Raw genomic sequence first — 24,239 nt, 5'->3', positions numbered from 1 at the left:
ATGCAAAAAGGCAAAATGGTTGTCTGAGGAGGGCTTACAAATAACTGTGAAAAGAAGAGATGTGAAAGGCAAAGGAGAAAAGGAAAGATATACCCATTTGAATGCAGAGTTCCAAAGAATAGCAAGGAGAGATAAGAAAGCCTTCCTTGAAAAAAAAAAAAAAAGAAAGCCTTCCTTGGTGATCAACGCAAACAAATAATTAAATTATACTAAAAAGGTAATAGTCAAGATTCATTGCTTCCTAATTATTTTACTACATTTTATTATGTATGCCCTTGAGGATATACACATCAAGTTTATCTACATGATGGGAGTATTACAAAATGGTAACATCACCACTGCATATCTCTTCCAACTCCACTTTCAGTGACTTCTTGTTGACAATTACAAATCAGCCATGATGGGAGTAGATTACCACTTAATTTGGCAAACATTAAAATAGAGGCTTCTTTATTCTCTCCAAAGAGTCGATTAAAAAAAAAATTTATCAACCTACCACTCCCATAGAGAATACTCCCGTGAGGTAGTCTAAAAAATTTTTATGAAGATGGCTATTTTAAAATGAGTAACAATATAAAATAATTTTAAAATGACTTTCTGAAATATCATTGATGACATATAGGGACTGTTATCTTAAATGGTACTAAATTAGATAAACTCTGGAATACTTCCTTAACATAAAAAGTGCATTGTATTTCATAAAGAAAATATGCCATCCCTCTTGAACTGAGTGCTATGACTCTGGGGGTTTAGTTTTGGTTTGGAGTCATTATAAACAGAAATGAAGAGGATTTGGCATAATGGTAGAATAAGAAAACACCAAGTCATTGTTGAATACTTTTCAGGCCCATGCTCACAGCAGCCATCAACCTTTTACAATAGGAACATTCTGGAAGTTGTTTCCCTGATAAAGATATATATGTCCTTCTTTATCAATTAAATGACTTTCTCTTTTTTACATTCACCCACCTATTATCTCTATTCAAGTATCTCTTTTCTCAAAATAACCTGATTTTATTTCTGTTGTTTTTTACTCATTTTTCTGCACTCACCATAACTCTTTCAAAACATTAAATTTCTGTGTATAATGGAAGAATGTGAAACTGAGGAGGGCAGCGCAGCCATGTTTCTTACAACTTTCGGGTTTATCTGAGGAGTCTTGCCTTATGCGATGAGGAAGAGGCTAGATGGATGGGGCTCTAGCCTCCCTCATTTTGACATTAACCAGAGAAGCTCTCAGCCTTTTGTATCTGTCTTTCATATATTGGGGTTCTGTTTAAAATGTCATCAGGAAGGAAAGAGGGAAGGGAAGAAAGGATGGAGGAAGGAAGGAAAGATGCAAGGAAGAAAGAAAACGAGTGTGTTAGAGAGCTTAGGTATGCACATATGTTTGTGTGTGGGTACATGCGTGCACATGTACCATCTGTAATTATGAAAGGTGTGTTTGGGTGTATTTTGGATACAATAGCAATAGGCAGATTGGGTTTATTCATGGTTAAAACATCAGTGCATTTTTAACTGAATTATAGGCATTATATTGTATATATACACACACACAAAGATCTAGTTAATTTAAATTGCTAGCATTTGAATTTTTTAAAATTAAAATTTAAAGTTAGGCTATGTAGATAATCTAGGTTTTAAGGAAACAATTCTCTAAGTTTCAAATCTTCACACGGTTACATTATATGTGTTTTTAAAATAATACCAAGTGTTGTATATTATTTATATAACAAGGGCAACACTATCTCTCAAGACAAATAGAAACACAGAATACTGGACAGAGATAAATAAAATGAGAAATCCCCGAGAAAACAAACTTTAAACAATAAAACACAACGCTAGATGGAATACTGTCTTTTCCAAGAATACAGCCAAATACCTTTTGAATTAAATAGTCTTTCAAGTTTGAAAAGGGAAAATAAATAAATGCATTGATTTAAATGACTAGAAATGCATTTACTTTAAAGACCTTTCTTTCCCCCCCTAGAGCAAGTAAATCAATCAAATAGTAAAGACGAAAGTACAATAATGACTTTAAGACAAGGGTTCAAGGAAGATGAAATAGTGGCTACATAGAAGATGGGTGTTCCACAGACTTTGTTTTGAGGTCTTCCATCCTAGTACTAACCAGGTCCCATCTAGCTTAGCTTATGAAATCTGACAAGGTACAGCCCATGGCAATAAGGATGGAGGATAGTGATTTTATTTCTTATTTTATTCATTGCAGCCCCAGGGAGAGAGATAACGAGAACAGGAATGAAATGCAGGTCTCCTACATAAAACACTGCAGAACATTACCACTAGGTCACCAGGGGGATGAAGAAGAAACTATTTTAGAAGAGTTTATTTGTTATAGTATTTATGGTGGGAAATTATTTTGCCTCATTAAAACCTCACTTTTTAAAATCATACACACGAATGATTGTTTTCACATAAAAAATGTCTGAAATCTACTATTAGACTTAAAAATATTTAACTACACTGTTTCAGAAATGTTAAAAAAATAACTATCACCAACTTACGTCAGGCAATTATAATCAGAAGTAACTACATTTATTTTTTCATCTAATATTTCAGCATGCATGCTCAGTATCTTCAATCATGTCAGACTCTTTATGACCCCACAGATGCTGGCCCACCAGGCTCTTCTGTCCATGGGATTCTCCAGGCAAGAATATTGGAGTGGGTTGCCATTTCCTCCTCCAGAGGATCTTCCTGACCCAGGGATTGAACCCACATCTCCTGCATTGAAGGCAGATTCTTTATTCACTAAGCCACTTGGGACATCTGCTATTGGACTTAAAAATATTTAACTACATTGTTAAAGAAATTTTAAAAAAATGACTATGACAAAGTTATGTCAGACAATTATAATCAGAAATAACTTTTCCATTTCACTTTTCATCCAATATTCCTACTCTTAATATTTGTCATCTTTCACTTATTGCTTCAAAGTGCTTCGGCACTGCCACTAATGAAAGCTATGGCAAATTCTGGGAGAAATTACCTGGGTTTAACCCCTTCAAGAGCTTACAAAGGTTAAGGAATTCCATAGATGGATTAATGCCTATTTACTTACACTGGTTGAGCCATCTAAAATTCCTGATAACGAATGTTTTTTCCTTAAAAAACAGCAATCCCATATGACTGAACTAAATATATTACAGTCTTCCTGATAATCAGACATTCCTTCCAGATGGAAAAAATATTACTAATTTAGGGTTCTTATGAGAGTTAAATGAGCAACTTGATGTATAGTAGAACATGGGGCAATATCTCACACAAGATGTAAAGGAAGATGATGATGATAAAATCCTCTCTCCATTACATGATTTAAAAGCAATATTTTATGAGCGCTTACAGACACAGTACTTAAAACTACTCTGAATATATACTGGATAAAACAAAAACGAATTAGGGAGATTATCAGAGAAGCTCTTGAACAAAGTTAATCAACTTTCTTAATACAAACAACATAGAGGCCAACTGGGACATAGCTTTCTCTTCATTTGTTTTCCACTAATAAAAGGACAAAATAAAAATTTAAATGTAGACGAAAACTTTGAAAATGACAGGAAGATCCAAAAGAAGGATGGAATAAAAGGAAAACTCTTTGTTTTAGGGTTTCTCAGTTTACAAAATGTTTTAACACACATACTTTTATCTCTAAGGTAGAAAGATAATTTCACACTATTTGTATGGTGTTAAGTAACAAGAAAATGAAAATCCACATGATATAGGCAATAAACAGTGATGTTAAAACTAGAACTTAGGTCTTCAAATCTTAAGAATCCATCAGAAACTGAAATTAAAAATATAATTTGGAATAGTATAAAATATGAAATATTTAGGGATAAATTTGACCAAATATGTTCCTAAGAGAAATTAAAGAAGATGTAGATAAGAGATATATACCATGTGGGTCAAAAGACTCAATATTTTTATGATGTCAGATTCTCCCCAAATTTATCTATAAATCAATTCAACTGCAATAAAAATTCCAACAGAATCTTGTACAAATTGACAACTTGAATCTAAATTTATTATAAAGAAATGCAAATAACTAGAATAGTCAATACAATCTTGAAAAGAAGAAAACAGTTGGAGGATTTCTACTATCTGATTTCAAGGCTTATTACATAGCTTATTATCAATACAAATTGTACTGGTGTAAATATAGATATACAGAATGGCTAAAATCGATCTGTATATCTAACACCAAAGGTTGGCCAAAATGTGGAGCAACTGCAGGGCTCACACACTAGTAGTGGAATGTAAAACTTACCACCACTCTGGAACTCAGTTTGGCAACTTCATTTTACTACATGGCATTTACCCAAGCGAAAGGAAGGCATAATTCCACACAAACATGTATACAAATCTTCATAGAAAACTTAGTTATAATGGCCAGAAACAAATGAAATTTCCATACACTAATACATTTTAAAAACTGTAGTGTACCCGTACACTAGACTGTTACTCAGCACTAAAAAGAGAAAACTGTAGGAACATGAATATGGATAAATCTCAAATAGAGTATGCACTATATGTTCCTATAGAAATAATACGTTAGATCATGCGAACTAACCCACTATGCATTATTCAGTTCAGTTCAGTCGTTGTCGCTCAGTCATCTCCAACTCTTTGCGACCCCATGGACTGCAGCAAGCTAGTCTTCCCTGTCCTGGATTATTATTCAATATAATGGATTATTATTCAGTGATAAAAATAAAAACTACAGATACACTCAAACACTTGGAGGGATTTTTAAGAGCATATTATGAATTTGGAGGGATTTTAAAGGCATATTATGAATTAAAAAAAAAAAGTCAATCTGAGCACCTAAATTAGCCTTTATGACATGTTAGATGAGATTGAATTAATAAACATAGACAGGACATTCCATCAAAAAGCAGCAGATACACATTCTTCTCACATACACATGGATCTCCACAACAGATCATATGTTAGCCCACAAAACAACTCTTAAATTTATTTAAGACTGAAATCAAATCATATTCTTTTCCTACTACATTGGTACTGACATTAGAAATCATTTACAGGAAGAAAAAAACATCACAAATGTAAGATGATTAAGCGTAAGATCATCTGAATAGATGTATTTGATAGAACTGGACAAAAACTCATTTATGGTAAAAACTCTCAACAAAGTTGTGTATAGAGGGAATGCACCAAAACACAGTAAAGGCCGTATGTGACAAGCCCAGAGCTAACGTCATCCTCAACACATGAAAAGATGCTCAACATCACTATTCAGTAAGGAAATACAAATCAAAACCACAATAAGATATCATCTCTCACTAGTTAGAACGGCTATTATAAAAAACACAAGAAATAACAAGTGTTGGCAGGGATATGAAGAAAAGGGAAAGCTTGTGCACTGTTGGTGGAAATGTACATTGGTCCAACCACTGTGGAAAACAGTATAGAGTTTCCTCCAAAAATTAAAAATAGAACTACCAGATGATATAGAAGTTCCACTTCTGGGTGTTTATCTGAAGAAAATGAAAAACACTAATCTGAAAAGATATATGCGCCTCAATGTTTGTTGCAGACTATTTACAATAGCCAAGATATGGAAAGAACTTAAGTGTCCACTGATGGTTGAATGGATATAGAAAATGTGACACACACATACACAGACATACACAGGAATATTATTCAGCCATAAAAATAAGGAAATCTTGCCATTTGTGACAACATGGATGGACCTTAACAGCATTATACTAAGTAAAATAAATCATATAGAGAAAGACAAATACCAGATGGTCTCACTTTTCTAGAAGAATCTTAAAAAAACAACCCCCCCCCAAACTAATAAGCTTAAGAAAATGAGAACAGACTGATTTTTAAAAGAGGTAGGGCTGTGGCAGTGAGGAGTAGATGAAATGGATGAAAGGGTATAAATAAGTAAGTCATAGGGATGCAATAGCATAGCGATGATACTTAATAATAGTGTTCTGCATATCTGAAAGTTGCTAGGAGAGTAAATCTTAAAAGTTTACCAAAAAATTTTGTAAACATGTATGGTGATCAATGTTAACTACACTTACTGTGGTGGACATGACCCAGTGTTGGCAAGAATGTAAAGTAACTAAAGTTTTCAATCCTGCTGCTGAGCTAGAAATTGATACAGACATTAAAAAATATATATATATATATATATATGTAAGAATTATTTACTTGTTGACCCTGTGACTTAATACACTAGTGTACAAAGGTTTTAACTGGGTTTGCCATGAGATAGTTTACTGAGCTCTATATCTATTAATATATTTTAGTACTTTTCAGTATGTGTTTTACTCAGAGCAAAATTCAAAAAATTTACCTGTTTTGGGGATTCCCTGGTGATCCAGTGGCTCAGACTTCATGCTCCCAAAGCAGGTGGCCTAGACTGGATCCATGGTCACGGAACTAGATCCCACACGCCACGACTAAGAGTTCTCATGCCGCGACTAAAGATCCCACAAGCCGCAACTAAGACCCGACACAGACAAATAAATACATATATATTTTAAATTTACCTGTTTTTTCTGTGTTCTGTTCCTGTTTTCTAACCAGTCATCCATTTGTTCCTCAATTTCTTCTATAGAAGTTCCATGATCATAAGATTGAATATATGTACTTTCTAAAGGCGTATATACAGGAAATTCAGGTTTTGGTTTTTTTATTTTAACTTTCTTCTGTTCTAAAAAAAAGTTTAAAAGCACCAATTAAAATAATAATAAAAAGAACTAAAATTTTATTCATAGACCTTATCTTGAAAGAACATATATATTGTTCTTTCATAAAAATAGAATTACTTTACTTATATCAGTTTTAAGTTTTATTGTGCATTATCCATGGCATTGTTTTAAAATAAAACTCATAGATGTTGATGACAGATGATTTATTATATAATCCCCATATCAATTTGTGTGTATCTTTAGTTTTCAAAGTACTGTTCATGAAACACTCATGGTCATAGCCGTAGTGAAAAGAGCCTGGGCATTAGTGTTTTAATCCTACCTTTACTACCTAAGAGTTGCATAATACAGGGCAAGTAACTTAACCCTTAGAACAAGTGTCCACTTTCATTCTGTAAAAGGGAGTTAAATCTAACCTCATCAAGTTGATGTGAGGAAAAATTATATATACTCTACCACTCCAGTCCTCTTGCCTAGAAAATCCCATGGATGGAAGAGCCTGGTGGGCTACAGTCCATGGGGTCGCTAAGAGTCGGACACGACTGAGCGACTTCACTTTCACTTTTCACTTTCATGCATTGGAGAAGGAAATGGCAACCCACTCCAGTGTTCTTGCCTGTTGAATCCCAGGGACGGGGACAGGGTGGGCTGCCGTCTATGGGGTCACACAGAGTCAGACACGACTGAAGCGACTTAGCAGCAGCAGCAGCAGCAACACATTACTTGGCAGAAAACTAGCTCTTAAGGGTATACATTCATCTTTTCAATATTTTACAAAGGCAAAATATAATTTGGCAGCATCAAGGGTAGTTATCAGCAGATGATTATCAGTTTATCAACTAGCCTCTCCATTAAATCCCTTCTTGATTAGCGTTGACACTGAGAAGCAACTCTACTCTTGGTCACTACTGTCAAACTCATCCATCCTTAGAACCATATCTTCTCCATCCTGTGTATGTGTATGTATCTGTGTTTACATGCACTATAATACCAACATAATAAAATCAATATGATGTTGGCATATGAAGAGACAAATTCCTAGAACAGATCAGAGAACATAAATATTTCAGTTCAGTGGAAGGAGGATTTAATAAATGTTGCTGGCACAAATGAATATCCATTTGAAAGAAAAGTGGACACAACCTTACAATGTATACCAAAAATAAATCACAGTTGCATAAGAGACTTAAATTTAAAAACCAAAACAATGAAAATATTGAAAAAGAAACCTAAAATACTAACTATACTATTTAAAGTAAGCAGAAATCTTAACTAAGACTGAAAACCCAGATGCTACAAAGATAAAAGACAAAATAAACAAATCAAGAGAGAACAGATTTGGGAAGATAATCTACAATGCAGAGTACAAACAGAAGATATGCATATATAGAATACATAAAGAGATCTTATAACCTGACAGGATAAGCAGCCTAATAGAAAAAAATGGCCCAAAAAAAAAATGTGTATTAAGAATACAGTGTTATGGGAACAGTTCTACTTTAAAAGGTTGTTACCGTACCTAAAAATCTACATGGTATTGAGTACCGTATTATCCTATACTGCATCAGTACCTGTGTATATCCAAGCTTTTCAAATGGTGTCTTAAAAAAAAACCTGATACCGTAAAAGGAAATTAGTAACTTAAATGACATATGAGGCTAATTTAAAGGTATAAAAATATAATTCAAAACGGATCAATGACCTAAGTGTAAGATCTAAAACTCTGATTTCTTTAATATGACACCAAAGGCACAGACAATGAAAGAAAATAGAATTAGACTTCATGAAAATTTAAAAATTTTGTGCATCAAAAGATATCAATAGAGTAAAAAGGCAACCCATATTATGAGAGAAAATATTTGTAAATCATATATCTGATAAGGGATTATATACTGAATATACAGAAAACTACTAAAACTCAACAAACAATCTGATTCAAAATTGGGTACAGGACTTGAATAGTCATTTCTCCAAAGAAACACTTATTAGGATGGCTACAAGAAACACACACACACCCCAACCAGAAAATAAATGGCTACAAGAAATACACACACACATACATACACACCAGACAATAAAAACCACTGGCAAGGATATGGAGAAATTGGAACTTTGTACACTGTTGGTAAGAATGTAAAACTGTACAGTGCTATGGAAAATAGTGTAGCAGTTCCTAAAAAAAAGTAAAGACAGAATTGTCATATGATCCAGCAATTCCATTTCTGGATATATATCCAGAAGAACTGAAACCAGGGGCTCAAAGAGATATTTGTTCACCCAAGTTCACAGCAGAATTATTCACAATAGCTAAAAATTGGAAGCAACCCAAGTGTTTAATGACAAATGAATGGATAAACAAAATGTGGTATACACATACAAGAGAATATTATATAAGGTACAGAGTTTTTATTTGGTCATGTTTCCAAACGTACTGGAGTTAGTGATTTGTTATATTACCTTTTCATAAGTTATCTCAGAGAGGAATCTTCCATCCACGAGCATCCTATATCATCAAAGGAAAAATGTTCTAACCCATTGGGATTACATCTGCCCTATCTCCTTTGTCCTCTTCTCCACCAGTCCCTGAATCAACTTAAAAATAAGCACTAGCATCTCCTTTTGTCATGAGCCTGAGTTTTCTATAGAAATCTGTCTTCCATTACCTTAGGGAAGGTGAATGCTTTCCCGTCTTGCCACCCTAAAGAGGCAAATTCTGTCTACCGTGTTCTTACTGTCCCCTTGGCAACCCTAGTTGGGCCCATCACTGGGGTATGGGGTGGGGACCACAAAGCCAGAAGAAAAACATAATGTCTGGAACAATTGTTTCTTCAGATTAAAAAAAATTACTTCTTAAAAAAGAAGGATTTTGATTACTTGCTTTTGCTTTTGTTCTTAACTCATATAAGTACAGAGGGGAAAAAAGGGAAATAATGAGTTTTCCTTCTACCGTTGATCCCCTCTTTGTCTAAATTTTAACCTTTCAATCAATTTCTTTATAGAATTACTCATTTTTTTTTCCATTCACAATATGGGTTTTCATTATAGTACTCAGAACTCACATCTATTGACTTAGACTAAAACTCAGACTGTATAAAATATTAACACTGAAAAAACCTTATATCAATACATATTCAATTTATTTATAGCAAAAACATAAAGTTGATTAAAAGTTTGTAGTAAAGAAAATGCTCAAAAATTTCCAAATAGATCACATTTTTTCCCATAAAGACTTCCTAAGAGAAAGATACATATTTATTTTTAAGACATTACCCGTTTCAGACATCCCCCCTAAAACACCATTTTAGTAAGACTACCACACCCCACTCAGTGTAACTCTGGGGTAGCCCTCAGAGGACACTGCACACAGTCTCGGCAGTAAAGCAGAAGACTTGAGGGCAGATTAGCAATTAGGTCATGAAAAACAGGCAGCATAAAATAGCTATTGCTAATCTGCATGAGATGCATTTACTCAATTAGGCAGATGGAAATGTTATTATGAACTCAGTATTCCAGTGATGGTCTTTAAAATTAAGAAGGATGGGGGCAAATGAAATGCACACTGGGGGATTTGGGGCCTTGATGTATTAGTTCTAAAGTATACAATGTAGAACACTGTAATGAAGTTAACAAAATTAATTAAAAGATTCTTTGCATGTAACCATGAGAGACGACATTTAAAAATACATGACAGTTTTTGACATTATTAACAGCAATGTGACTGTTCTTTAACTTTGTTAATGTTGATACCTTCACCTTTTCTATTAATAAATTTATTACTGAACTGATACCAAAACATGAGCAACAAAAGTCTTATTACTCAGAGTTTAGGATGAGTATTGTTTTTAATAAGCTTTCTGGCATTTAGTTTCATCATTTTCAGTTTGAAGAAACCATAACCAGGTAATGAATTTTCAAACTTTCTAAAAAATTAATTTATTTTATTTGGAGGCTAATTACTTTACAATATTATAGTGGTTTTTGCCATACATTGACATGAATCAGCCATGGGGAATTTTCAAACTTTTCAGAAGACCATCACACATTTTTGCTGGCATACAGAGAATTTTCAGATATTCACCTATTGTAAATTGTTTCTTTACATAATATTTTAATTAAACAATAACAAATTACTATAACAAATGTCATATGATACCACTTACATGTGGTATCTAGAAAATGATACAAATGAACTTTTTTACAAAACAGAAACAGACTCGCAGAGAAAGAAAACAAACTTACCGTTACACAGGGGAAAAAAGAGGAGGGATAAATTTGGTCTTGGAGATGAACATATTATATATACCATTACATGTAAGGCAGACAGCCAACAACGACCTACCATATGACACAAGGGACTGTATTAAATACCTTCCAATAACCTATAATGGAAAAGAATCTGAAAGAGTATATATATAGCTGAATCACTCTGCTGCATACCTGAAACACTGTAAATCAACTTTATTTCAATTAAAAATTTTTTTAAAAGAAAGCATTATTAAATCTGCATGAGAACTGCTATCAAATTCTTAGGGAGAACAAAAGTCTTTGAACAATTCTGGAAAAACAGTCATGAAAACATGACTATGAAAGCAATGAAATTAGTGTATTCAAACTGTCTCCACAGGTAAATTTTGGTTTAGTTTGACATTTTTCTCTTCCTGTAAATGTGGATTCCCTTCACCTCCACTTTTTGACTAGTCTTAAAAGGCATGTATGATGTGAGAGTTGGACTATGAAGAAAGCTGAGCACTGAAGAATCGATGCTTTTGAACTGTGGTGTTGGAGAAGACTCTTGAGAGTCCCTGGGACTGCAAGGAGATCCAACCAGTCCATTCTAAAGGAAATCAGTCCTGAATATTCATTGGAAGGACTGATGCTGAAGCTGAAACTCCAATACTTTGGCCACCTCACGCGAAGAGTTGACTCACTGGAAAAGACCCTGATGCTGGGAGGGATTGGGGGCAGGAGGAGAAGGGGACGACAGAGGATGAGATGGCTGGATGGCATCACTGACTCTATGGACATGAGTTTGAGTGAACTCCGGGAGTTGGTGGTGGACAGGGAGGCCTGGCGTGCTGCAATTCATGGGGTCGCAAAGAGTCGGACATGACTGAGAGACTAAACTGAACTGAAAAGGCTTAGAAAAATTTTATGTAACAATTTTACTTAAAAATAACAATTATATAAAAGTTACCTTTAAAGTTTCATTTATTCATGGATTTAATTTAACTAAAGCTGTTTCAACAATTGCTATAATACCAACTTCCGTTTCAATCTTTGGTTTTGTTATTTAGTCACTAAGCAGTGTCCAACTCTTTTCTTGCCACCCCATGGACTGCAGCACACCAGGTTTCCCTGTCCTTCACTATCTCCTGGAGTTTGCTCAGACACATGTCCATTTGGTCAGTGGTGCCATCCAACCATCTCATCCTCTGCCACCCCTTCTCCTCTTGCCTTCAGTGTTTCCCAGCATCAGGGTCTTTTCCAATGAGTCGGCTCTTTGCATCAGGTGGCCAAAGTACTGGAGCTTCAGCTTCAGTATCAGTCCTTCCAATGAATATTCAGGACTGATTTCCTTTAGGATTGACTGGTTTGATCTCCTTTCTGTCCAAGGGACTCTCAAGAGTCTTCTCCAACACCGCAGTTCAAAAGCATCAATTCTTCAGCGCTCAGTCTTCTTTACACTCCAACTCCCACAACTGCACATGACTACTATAAAAACCATAGCTTTGACTATATCGACCCTTACTGGTAAAGTGAAGTCTCTGCTTCTTAATATGCTATCTGGGTTTGTACTAGCTTTTCTTCCAAGGAGCAACGTCTTTTAATTTTGTGGTTGCAGTCACCATCCACAGTGATTTTGCAGCCCAAGAAAATAAAGACTGTCCCTATTTCCACTTTTCCCCCATCTATTTGCCATGAAGTAATGGGACCAGAAGCTATGATCTTAGTTTTTTGAATGTTGAGTTTTAAGCCAGCTTTTTCATTTTCCTCTTTCAATAAGAGGCTCTCTAGTTCCTCTTCATTTTCTGCTATTAAAGTGGTTTCATATACATATCTGATGTTGCTGATATTTCTCCTGGCAATCTTAATTCCAGCTTATGTTTCATCCAGCCCGGCATTTTGCTGCATGTAAGTTAAATAAGCAGGGTGACAATATACAGCCTTGACGTACTCCTTTCCCAATTTTGAACCAGCCCATTGTTCTATGTCCGGTTCTTAACTGCTGCCTCATCCTGCATGCAGGTTTCTCCGGAGACAGATATGGTGGTCTGGTATTTCCATCTCTTTTAAGAATTTCCCACAGTTTTTTTGATCCACACAGTCAAAGGCTTTGACATATCAAATAAAGCAGAAGTAAAAATTTTGAGGGAATTCTCTTGCTTTTTCTATGATCCAATGGATGTTGGCAATTTGATCTCTGATTCCTCTACCTTTTGTAAATCCAGCTTGCATCTCTGGATATATTAATATAGCAGTAATAATCATTTGTCCACTCTTACTCTTCAAAACACACATCAGTCAATATGTAATCCTCTAGCATCCTAAATTTCCCCCTCTTAAGCAGAGTCTGCTTTAAACAGTTATACAGTTTACCTGAATATTATATTGTATTTGTTGAAACTTTTTTTTTAAATTTTTATTGGAGTATGCTGCTGCTGCTGCTAAGTTGCTTCAGTCGTGTCCGACTCTGTGCAACCACACAGACGGCAGCTCACCAGGCTCTCCCATCCCTGAGATTCCCCAGGCAAGAACACTGGAGTGGGTTGCTATTTCCTTCTCCAATGCATGAAAGTGAAAAGTGAAAGTGAAGTCACTCAGTCGTGTCCGACTCTTCGTGACCCCATGCAGCCTACCAGACTCCTCCATCCATGGGATTTTCCAGGCAAGAGTATTGGAGTGGGGTGCCATCACCTTCTCCGTTATTGGAGTATAGTTGATTTAAAAGGTTGTGTTAGTTTCTGCTGTATAACAAGGTGAATCAGTTATACATATATACATATACCCACTCTTATAGACTTTTTTCCTATTACAGAGTGTTGAGAAGAGTTCCCTGTGCCATACAGTAGGTCCTTATTAGTTATCTATATTTTATATATAGTACTGTGTATATGTCAATCCTAGTCTCCAAATCAACTCTCCCCCTTCTCCCTTGGTAACCATAAGTTTGTTTTCTGCATCATTAATATTAACTGATTAATATTCATGGTTATATTAATTCATCTATTTAGTCATTCATCCATTTATTAAACTTTTACTATGTGCCAGGATGCTATATTAAATGCTGCAGACACAAAGATGATAAAGAAAGTCCCTGTTCTAAAGCTACCCAGATACCAGAAGGTTGTAGAGGGTAAAAATGGTCCCCTAAACATGACTGTGTTCTGATGCCCAGAACCTGCAAATATTTTACCTTACATGGCAAAAGAGACTTTGCAGATGGGATTAAACTTGAGCACCGTAAGACAGGAGAGACTATCCTGAATTATCCAAGTTAGTCCAATCTAATCACAAGTCCTTAAAAGCAGAGAACTTTTCCCCGTTACGATCAGGCAGAAATGTGACTACAGAATAATCAGAGATGCAACATTGCTAGCTCTGAAGGAAGAGGAAGGGGGGCCATGATCCAAGGAACATGGGGGCCTCGAGAAGCTGGAAAAGGAATCAGCCTCGCGTGATAACCCTGACTTTAGCCCAGTGAGACTCATGTCTGACTTCTGACCCACATAACTGTATGATAATGCATTTGTATTTAAGCCACTAATCTGTGGCCATTTGTTAAGCAACAATAGAAAACTAACACTGGGATCATCTAGTCCCACATGGTTTTTATAACAGATAAGGAAACGAAAATAAACTCCTCAAAGTCACACATTTAGGTAGTGGCAATGGACTCTGGTTTTGGAGACAACCTAGTCCTCCTTTATTCTCAAACTATGGTTGGTGTTTAGGTAAAGGCAGAAAGCTAGACTTTCACTTTATGAAGGGTAATTGCCATAGCTATTTTTCTATATATTCCAAGTGTGAACTGCATGGGAATACTAATAACACAGTTGCTCTTTTCTAGCTTCACTTGGCTAAATGACTTCTGTGGGCTGCACAAATAGCTAAGGCATGCAAGTTATTCTGTAAATCACACATGCTGTGTATTTATATACATTTGTAAGTGTGAAGTGACTGAGTATTAAGAGTGTTTGTACAGTTTTCTGTGCCCACATTAGTCCATATCACTTCTCTAGGAATCTAGGTAGGTGGAGGGGAATGAAGTTTGAACCAAGAACATTCATATTGAAATTAAAAATAAAACAGAAGACCTCCCCTCCCTGAGTTCAATCAACAGTTACCTATTAAGCACCTACTGTGTGCCAGGGATTCTTTAAGGTCCTTAGATAGTCATAACATTAAAGAAAATAGATACAATCCTTACTCTCATGAAGCTTACTTTCTATTGGGAGGACCAGATGGTAAACAAAATTAATTAATTAATGTTAAGTAGTATTAAATGCTCTGGATAAAAATAAAACCATGTTAAAAAAATAAAACATTATAAAAGGAAGAATGTATGAGAAGGATGTAGATATAGAAAATTAGAATGACCAGGGCTGGGAAAATGCCTTCTTTAACAGTATGTTCAACTCTTCCTAAAATCAGCAAGAACTGTCTCCAGTGTTTGGTGGAAGTCATCAACATACTGATACTTTAGTCAAGGTTTTTCATGTTATATAACAATAATACAAATGAAACGAAGACTTTCAAAACAAAAATCATTGACATTTTCAGGCTTACAGCAAGTTGGTGATCACCACTAAATATTAATGACAACTGCAGCACTGGACTGCAGTTGTTTAAGGACTTTCTAGATTTTAGATGCCTCCCAGATTAAAAGGGGCTTTCCTGGTGGCTCAGACGGTGAAGAATCTGCCTGCAATGCAGGAGACCCAGGTTCAGGCCCTGCATCAGTAAGATCCCCTGGAGAAGGGCATGGCTACCTACTCCAGTATTCTTGCCCGGAGAATCCCATGAATGAGGAACCATGGGGTCACAGAGAGTCAGACACAACTGAGCAACTAAGCACGCAAACATACAGATGAAAGGAAATATATGACCCCATGATAACTTTATCCCTCCTTCTGATACTGAGTTGTGGGTGGTTCAGAAATTACTAATATAGTATTTTGCACATGTAGTACATGAGGTGCAAGTAAGTCTAGAGAGTAGCAGGAAGCACAGAAAATTTAATTATTACTGAATTTAAGGAAAAATCCAAATTTAAATAATCAGCTTTATATAATATAGTTAATATAGTAAGACAATGTTTAAAACTCACTTTGAAGGGTTTCAAGTTCAGCTCTTGTCAATTCATCTTCCTTTTCCTTCAATCTTGTTTCTTTATATTTAGCATAAAACTGCCCAGCATCCTGAAGAAAGAAGTTACAAATAAATTAACATAAAAATCAGTTTCCTTTGATGGTATTTTCCATATAAGTTCAAGTTAAAGCAGCATATTCATTTAATAAGTAGTTTTCCTCTGTTTATGTTTTCAAATTTAATGATGAAGAGAAGAAATTGAATAAGCAGTTCTCTATGATTTGTCTCTCTCAGAGAATTAATGAAAGCCAGAAATTATATGAGTGTATTAAACATGTTTAAGTAAAGCCTTTTCTCTCAGAAACGTAAGGGAGATATTCTCTTCCTGTTTTTTTTCTATTGCATATTTTCTCAATATTGTGTGTGGACAGAAATCAGAAAAATACACTTGCTGAACTGAATTATTTGATAGTACAGTAAATTATATTATTGTGACAAAGTACAAACAGTATTTTCATATTAGTCCCTTAACTCCAAAAGATTTTCAAAATCACTATATGCAAATCTGATTATGAAACATCTGTGACCACGTAGATACAAGTGAAAGACATCACTCCACTGAGAGCTGAGGACTGAGAGCACACATTGTATGCAAATACTTAGGCGTCAAGGCACAGCGGCTGAAGTCTGGAGGAGGGGCATTTACGACAGGTGAGACTAGAGTACCAAAAAAAAGACTAGGCCTTCGATAATCACAGACACGGGAATAAACAAGCTGGTGTTCCAGGCACATGAAGCTCCTAACAGTGAGAAAAGCAAAACCAGATCATTTTCAACACCTCTTGACTCAAACTTCATCTATTCTATCACAGTACTACCTCAAGCTGCCAGGCTACACTGTGCTATGCTTCTATGTCTTTCTATATGCTTTGCCTTCTAATTAGAGTATTTTGCTCCCCTATCTTTCTTAAGAACTCCTATTCATCCTTGAAAACCCTATTCAAGAATCACTCCTCTTGTGCAAATCTTTCTGACCTTCCCTGGAAGACTAATCCTTTCCTGTATACTGCTTCTGTATTTAAACTTATCTCTATGGTTGCTTGTATCGCAGTATTCTCTCCTAGAAAATGAGAAATTTGAGACAAGGGAACTTGTATACTCAGAGGACAGTATCTGGAATCCAGAAGGCACTCAATAAGTGTTTTTGAACTGAACTAGATTGAAAGATGTGAGAAATTTGTAAAGAAAGAAATGAAAGAGCTTGATGACTGACTGGTATGGAATAAGAAAAGGAGAGATATCAAGGATAACTCTAGGGTAACATTCCCAGACTTTGTGATTCCTAGAGCAGATAAATTATAGACCCTTTTGACAGGGTTTTATTTCTGCAGGAAGTGAAGGAATAAACTCAATCCTTGGTCTACTACAATTCAGATGGAAATGCCTCAACACTTAAACCACAGAATGGGATTCTCCCTTTTCAGCCATGCCTATCCAAATTAAAGCTTTCTCCTGGGGTCTTTGAAGGGCACAGATGTCATACACCTGACTTACTCATCCTCCCATGCCCATATATACTTAAAATTTCAACAGAGGTTCAGGTTAAGAATTTACAGTCCTTTAACATTCCCTGCACCCTCAGAAAGATTGTTCAGTTTTTTTTTCCTATAAGACAGCTTTAATAGCACTTAGTTGTCTTAAACTTTATTCGAAACAATCGTTAGATTGTATTGTGACAGCTGTCATATCACTCTGGATTAATTAAAAAAACATCAAATTGGTGAATTTTTGTGTAGTCATTTTAGTATTGAAGATGGAAGGAGAAAAGCAACATTTTTTGCATATTAGGGTTTATTATTTCAAGAGAGGTAAAAATGCAACTGAAACGCAAAAAAAAGATTTGTACAATGAATGGAGAAGGTGCCGTGACTGATCGAATATGTCAGAAATGGTTTGTGAAGTTTCATGCCCGAGATTTCTTACAGGACGATGCTCCACGGTCAGGTGGACCAGTTGAAGTTGACAGTGATCACATCAAGACATTAATTGATAACATCAATGCTGTACCACGCAGGACACAGCTGACCTACTCAAAATATCCAAATCAAGTGCTGAAAATCATTTGTACTAGCTTGGCTATGTTAATGGATTTGATGTTTGGGAGCCACACAAGTTAAGCAAAGAAAACCCTGACTATATTTCTGCATGTGATTCTGTATTGAAACCTAACAAAGACATTTCATTTTTAAAACAACTTGTGACGGGCAATTAAAAGTGGATACCATTCAATCATTTGGAACACAAGAGACTGTAGTAAGTAATGAACCATCACCAACTACACCAAATTCCAGTCTTCATCCAAAGAAAGTAATGCTGTGTATATGGTGGGATTGGAAGGGAGTCCTCTTTTATGAGCTCCTTCTGGAAAACCAAATGATTAATCCCAACAAGTGCTACATTCAGTTAGACCAACTGAAGGCAGCACTGGACAAAAAGTGCCTGGAATTAGTCAACAGAAAATGCATAATATTCCATCAGGATACCACAAGATTACGTGTTTCTCTGAATATCAGGCAAAAACTGTTATAGCTTAGCTAAGAAGTTCTGATTATCTGCAGTATTCACCAGACATTGTACCTTCAGATTTCCATTTATTTTGATCTTTAAAAATTCACTTAAGGGAAAAAAATTCTATTCCCTGGAAGACTCAAAAAGGCACCTGGAACAGCTTTTTGCTCAAAAAGATAAGAAGTTTTGAGAAGATGGAATCATGAAGTTGCCTGAAAAAATGGCAGAAGGTAGTGGAACACACTGCTCATAAAGTTCTTAGTTTAAATGAAAAACGTGTCTTTTTACTTAAAAAGCAAAAGTCCTTTATGGCCAACTCAATATGTAAAGAGAGAGTAGTGCTCACCCAACGTTCTATTTGTTTCCCCACATTTCCTTATTCTCTTGAGATTACATGGGATTATGGGGCTAGTTCTGGGCAGGCTTTGGTTAGAAATATGCGTCACTTCAAACCAAATACCAAAAAAGGCTGTGTAAACCTCCAGTTCTAACTCCTGTCATAGAGAGCAAGGAGGCCACAGGCCCTGGATGCATTCAGCCAAAAGATGGTAAAGACATCATTATTCTGAGTCCCTAAGTGGCAAGTTAGGGCAGCATGTCTCCTTATGATACGTAAGTGGAAGACACTGGAAACAAAGTTCAAGTCACTGGAATTTTAAGATAATCTGCACTTTACCATAGTCTATCCTGGTTGATATAAATACCAAGTGCTACAGAGTTAGTACAGAGAATATATAATGGGAAATTTTCAGTTGGCCTGATCAGGAAAGGCTCCATAATGATGATAATTTAGCTAAACTGTGAAGATATAGTATTCCCAAGGTTAGTTAGCTATGAGATGGAAGATATCCCTTATTACAAACCTTTCTCTTTAACATTATTGGAACATATTTAAGTGATAAAAATACCATGCTGAGGTGGCACTGCTTGTCATGTTTCAGTTTACTTTTCCTTCTCCACATAAACTTTAAAATAGTAAACCATCCAAAAAAAAAGTCTTAGGAAAGAAGGGGGTTAAATTCAGAGTGGTACGAGCAGGAAAACAGTACCACCATGGAAGAACTCTGCTCAGATGCTCAGTCGTGTGTGACTCTTCACGACTCCATGGACTGTAGCCCACCAGGCTCCTCTGTCCATGGGATTTTCCAGGCAAGGATACCGGAGTGGGTTGCCATTTCCTCCTCCAGGAAGAACTCTGAAGAGAGGCAGGTGCAAGAAGGATGGAGGACACTCCATTGCTCTTTGACTGTGTGACAGCATGTACCTCTTGTTTGAAGCTTACATACAACCTTCAACACAGGAGAATATCGTTTAAGTGCAGTTTTGAAAATCTGCCCACAAATTCAACTGCTCTATTATTACATTTTGTTCTCCAACTGACTGATACTATAATCTCAGAATTACATGTAATGTGTTATTACGTACAATGTAGAAAATTACTTCCCTGGTGGCTCAGACAGTAAACAGTTTGCCTGCAATGTGGCAGACCCAGGTTCAGTCCCTGGGTCGGGAAGATCTCCTGGAGAAGGGACTGGCAGCCCACTCCAGTATTCTTGCCTGGAGAATCCCATGGATGGAGTAGCCTGGCGGGCTAGAGTCCATGGAGTCACAGAGAGTCATGTCCAACTGTGAAGCGACTTAGCATGCACATAATCTCAAGAGTTATATGTAATATGTAATTACATACAATGTATAAAATTACAGTGAAGAATATAAGAAAACTTCTAAATTTCATAATTTGAGTAAGAGTCAGTTTTTCTTTGTATAGAACTATAATAATACTAAGTTCACAAGAGTAATAAAAATAAAACAGAGAACAAGAAGCTGTTTTCCTGTGCCTGAGTCAGTATATTCTAAGAGATAGAAGGCCCAAAGTGACTTTTCCATTTGGGCTAAGAGACAGAAGAGACCACAGAAGCCATCTATTCAGCCCTAACTCAATGTGAGAATCCTCTACAACTTTTATAAAAATTACAATCTGCCTCAATATCCGTACAGAGAATGTAAGATCAGATAGCTTACTCACAGACCGTGAGACTAGTTACCAAGCTCACTATCCAGCAGCTGAAAAAACTTAGCCTAAGCTTTTATATTTCTTATATTTTAAATTTATTTTCCTCTGCTTTAAGATTCATTTCTACCATGAACTAATTGTGTCACTTTGGGCAAACGGTCTCACCAATCTGAGTCTTAAGTATTTTTTCAGCTATAAAATATGGATGAGACTGTGTGTCTCTAACATCCTAACTAACTAACATTTTGTGGTTTTAAAATCTTTTCTACGTAACTCTACTTTATATTCTGTCTTTGGACCTCTGAATAATTGCATCTTATGGCCTCCTTTCAGAGGGTGGAAGGAATGGAATCTTTGTTATGTTGTGAGGTCTTTCCAATTCTCCTGTATCCCTTTGTCCTTCTGCAGCAGCAGTTTCAGCCTTATAAAAATTCAGATGAGTTTTCCCAAACTTTTTCACTGGTTTATGTATTCTCTATGTAAAGTGCGCTTGTCTGCAAAATTTTTCAAAAAGTTCTAAGAATACTAAAAAAGTAAGCTTCCTTATCCCTTGGAAAATCTGTGTTTAACTTTGAGCAGAAGGGCAGGCAACTAAGCTTGCTGCAAATGCCTCCTAGTCTTTTAGAAGCTTTTCCTTCTGCTAATTAGCTGTGAATGTTTTGTTTATTTGGTTTCTGTCCCAGCAAGCAGAAGCAAAGGGGTTAGAATGAAGGGCCATGACTGTAGAGAGGGCAACCCCTGGGCTTGTCCAGAGCTGTTTCCATGGAAGAAGCTTCTTGGGAGGGAGGAGGCCTCCCTTTATAAACAGCTGTATACAGTACAGTATTCCCTTTACTCTCAGGCAACTTTCAATTTAAGGTAAAAGCCACAGTACCACAGAGAAGATTCTTCTGTTTTCTCAGCCACTGCTCCTCAGAAGCCCATAAATCCTGATGGGGTGGACATATGCACACTGGGAATTTTCTACAATGATTTCTAGTCTGTGTTCATATAAGATCAACTTGGTAGTGAGAAAAGATGGGGGACCAGGACTTAACGATGAGAAAAATGAACAATTTAGGCAATGAACTCCTAAAGGAGTTGCATGTTTTATAGATAATGTTACTGAGAAATGTAACATAGCAGGTAGAGAGCAATTTAAACGGTGAATTCCCAGAAACATCAAACAAACAAGCGAGCAAATAAATTCTGAATACTTAAGATCTTTCCACCTCAGAAAAGGTAGAGAACTATGAACTATGATTTAGACTGGTAATTTGTAATTACTTGGGATATTTGGTACTTACTGATTTGTATGAGAAATCGGTGCTGTTAGCAATCTAAATTTTTAATGGGCCTAAATAAATGAAGCTCCAACACAAACAGCCAGTTAAACTGAAAATATGCACACAGCACTGGTTATATTTCATCAGTTTTTGCTACTCACATTGCTATGAATATGTTTCAGAATATATATGATCAAATAAAAAATATCTAAGGGCATTTTGAAGGTTAGAAAATTTTCTTGGGGTCACAGGCTGAGTACAGTCCACACAGAAGACTGGTTTAGTCAGATTCCAAGAGACTGTGTACTCCCTTCTGTTCTTTGAGAACACAGACTGGGAAGATACGGAGTGTCACTAGGGCTATACTTTTAATGGTAAAATTAAATTCTAGCCTGAAAGCACACTATGCCTCTCCTGATACACACCGAGTTCCTTGTTACATTCTAATTCACACCGCATGTCTTCTGTTGATTACTCCATCTGCCTTTTTTGCTGTATAAACACATTCTTCTCAAGTTTCTGAAGTTTCTCTGCAAACAGTCATGCATTTTACTCCTCTTTAATGTAATGTTCTCTCCAATCTCTATGGACACGTCAATTTACAAACACTCTCCATATTCTTTTTCTTTGGTTTCTCATTTGACTTCTTACTTCTGCCTATGTGGGTACATGAATGATATGGGGATACACATTTTGCTAAATATAGTAATATCCATATGTCTTTTCTTTCAAGATTTTCCAATCTATGAAATGTTTGATACTAATTTAACATCAGATATCTCATATGTGTCAAGTATAATTGTTTTCAGTTACTGGGCTCATTCTTCTAATCCACTACATATTACAGTTTTTCCAATATTTTCTTCAGAGCAAAGGAAAGGAATAAAACCCAGTAATAAAGGTACTAAAAGAGGTACTAAAGGAGGTAATAAAGACCTTCTCAAAATGCAAGGGGAACTATCAAAGAAATACTTTTACTTCTACCCTGCTTGATCACAGAACCATTTTGAGTACTGTCTGCCCACTATGCGCTTTAACTTTCCCGTTCCTAACGATGTATACATATCTTTGACAGACCCGTGTGACAGAAACACTTTTCTGTCTCAATGTTCTTTAACAGGTTTGTCAGATTTACCTATTAAACTCCTAAATGGCTATATTCAGAGTCTGCTGACTTGGGATATAGTCTTGGATGACAGTATGAGCTATGTAGTATTTTCTTTTTTTTTAAAAGAGCAATCGTACAATTCTTCCTCAGGTTTTTTCAGTCTCCACATGTGTATTTTTATGGGAGTTACTGTATCTATGAAATTATTTTTGTACACAACTAGGACACAGAGTAGGCACTTCACTGTCGAATGGCCTATTCATCTTTCAAGACTTGGCTCAAATTTTCCTTGGTTATCTTAAATAGAGACAATCTTACTTCTCAGAACATCTATAGAAGTCATTGTTTATATTACAGATATGAAGCTTATATATCATAATGTGTCCCAATTATTTTAATTTATGTGATATAAACTCTGACTGTAGGGCTTTTAAAGTGCCTTGTTCTGATACTGTGTTTAATAAATTTTTACTGAACCTGCTAAACTAATCCTACTGGATAACCAACCATACATGCATGTGAACTGTAATAAAGAATGGATATTTAGAGGAAGAATGGGAAGAAAAAGGTTAGAAATGAAGAGCTGTTGATATGACAACTAAATTTGGGTACAGGTTCTGCAAGTATGAAGGCCATTCACTGGAAGTCTTCGAACCTCTCAGTCAAGAAGATAGGGATGGTTTATGCAAGAAAAAGGATTCCTACTTAAAAATAAAACAATGGCCCTGTACCACAAAAGTGGTGTAGAAAACACTGAAGGCCATGTGTATCATTTTTTTAAATACTGAGGGCTCTAGTAGGACTCTTACCACCACTGTGTTAGTTACCCATCCAGACTATTTCAGGTAAAGAGGGCTTCCTATAAATTTCATAAGTACCTTATTTAAGAAGATCTCATACAAGTGTCACATAAAAACTTCAGTGTTGTAGATAAGGCATATGTATTCATTTTACACAATTCTATGAATGATAAATTAATACAAAGGTCAAAGAATATTATAAGAAAAAAAAAAGCAGATAAAATCTAATCCTAATAGCAACTATTCAGTATTGCTTTGCTGATGTTTGTGAAAGTATAAGCTGTTATGTTTATGGATCTGAAATATTTTCACTATTACAATTTGGATCAGAATCAACTATATTGTTTTGGTAGTGGACATGAGAAAGACATTAAACTTCCAATTGATTCAACAGTTTTAGAAGGTTTCTGAAGAGGCTAAAATGTTTTTACAAAATTCCTTACTTTTACAAGTTTTCTACAAATT

General features: G+C 35.8%; 1 protein-coding gene across 2 annotated transcripts in view; it reads right to left on the bottom strand.

The window, feature by feature from the left end:
* DNAJC1 (DnaJ heat shock protein family (Hsp40) member C1) overlaps positions 1–24,239 on the bottom strand; it is a 183,107-nt gene that overhangs the window by 75,426 nt on the left and 83,442 nt on the right. For both annotated transcript variants that reach the window (XM_027559990.1, XM_027559989.1), the window contains exons 7-8: positions 16,039–16,129; positions 6,549–6,712 (exon numbers count right to left, since the gene is read on the bottom strand). In XM_027559990.1, the coding sequence (XP_027415791.1) occupies positions 6,549–6,712; positions 16,039–16,129 (255 nt within the window). The remainder of the gene's footprint in view (positions 1–6,548; positions 6,713–16,038; positions 16,130–24,239) is intronic.

Source organism: Bos indicus x Bos taurus, chromosome 13, assembly GCF_003369695.1.
Source record: "Bos indicus x Bos taurus breed Angus x Brahman F1 hybrid chromosome 13, Bos_hybrid_MaternalHap_v2.0, whole genome shotgun sequence".
Taxonomy (NCBI): domain Eukaryota; kingdom Metazoa; phylum Chordata; class Mammalia; order Artiodactyla; family Bovidae; genus Bos; species Bos indicus x Bos taurus.
Note: the sequence above shows the minus strand (reverse complement) of the source record. Positions and strands in the feature narration are given on the sequence as shown.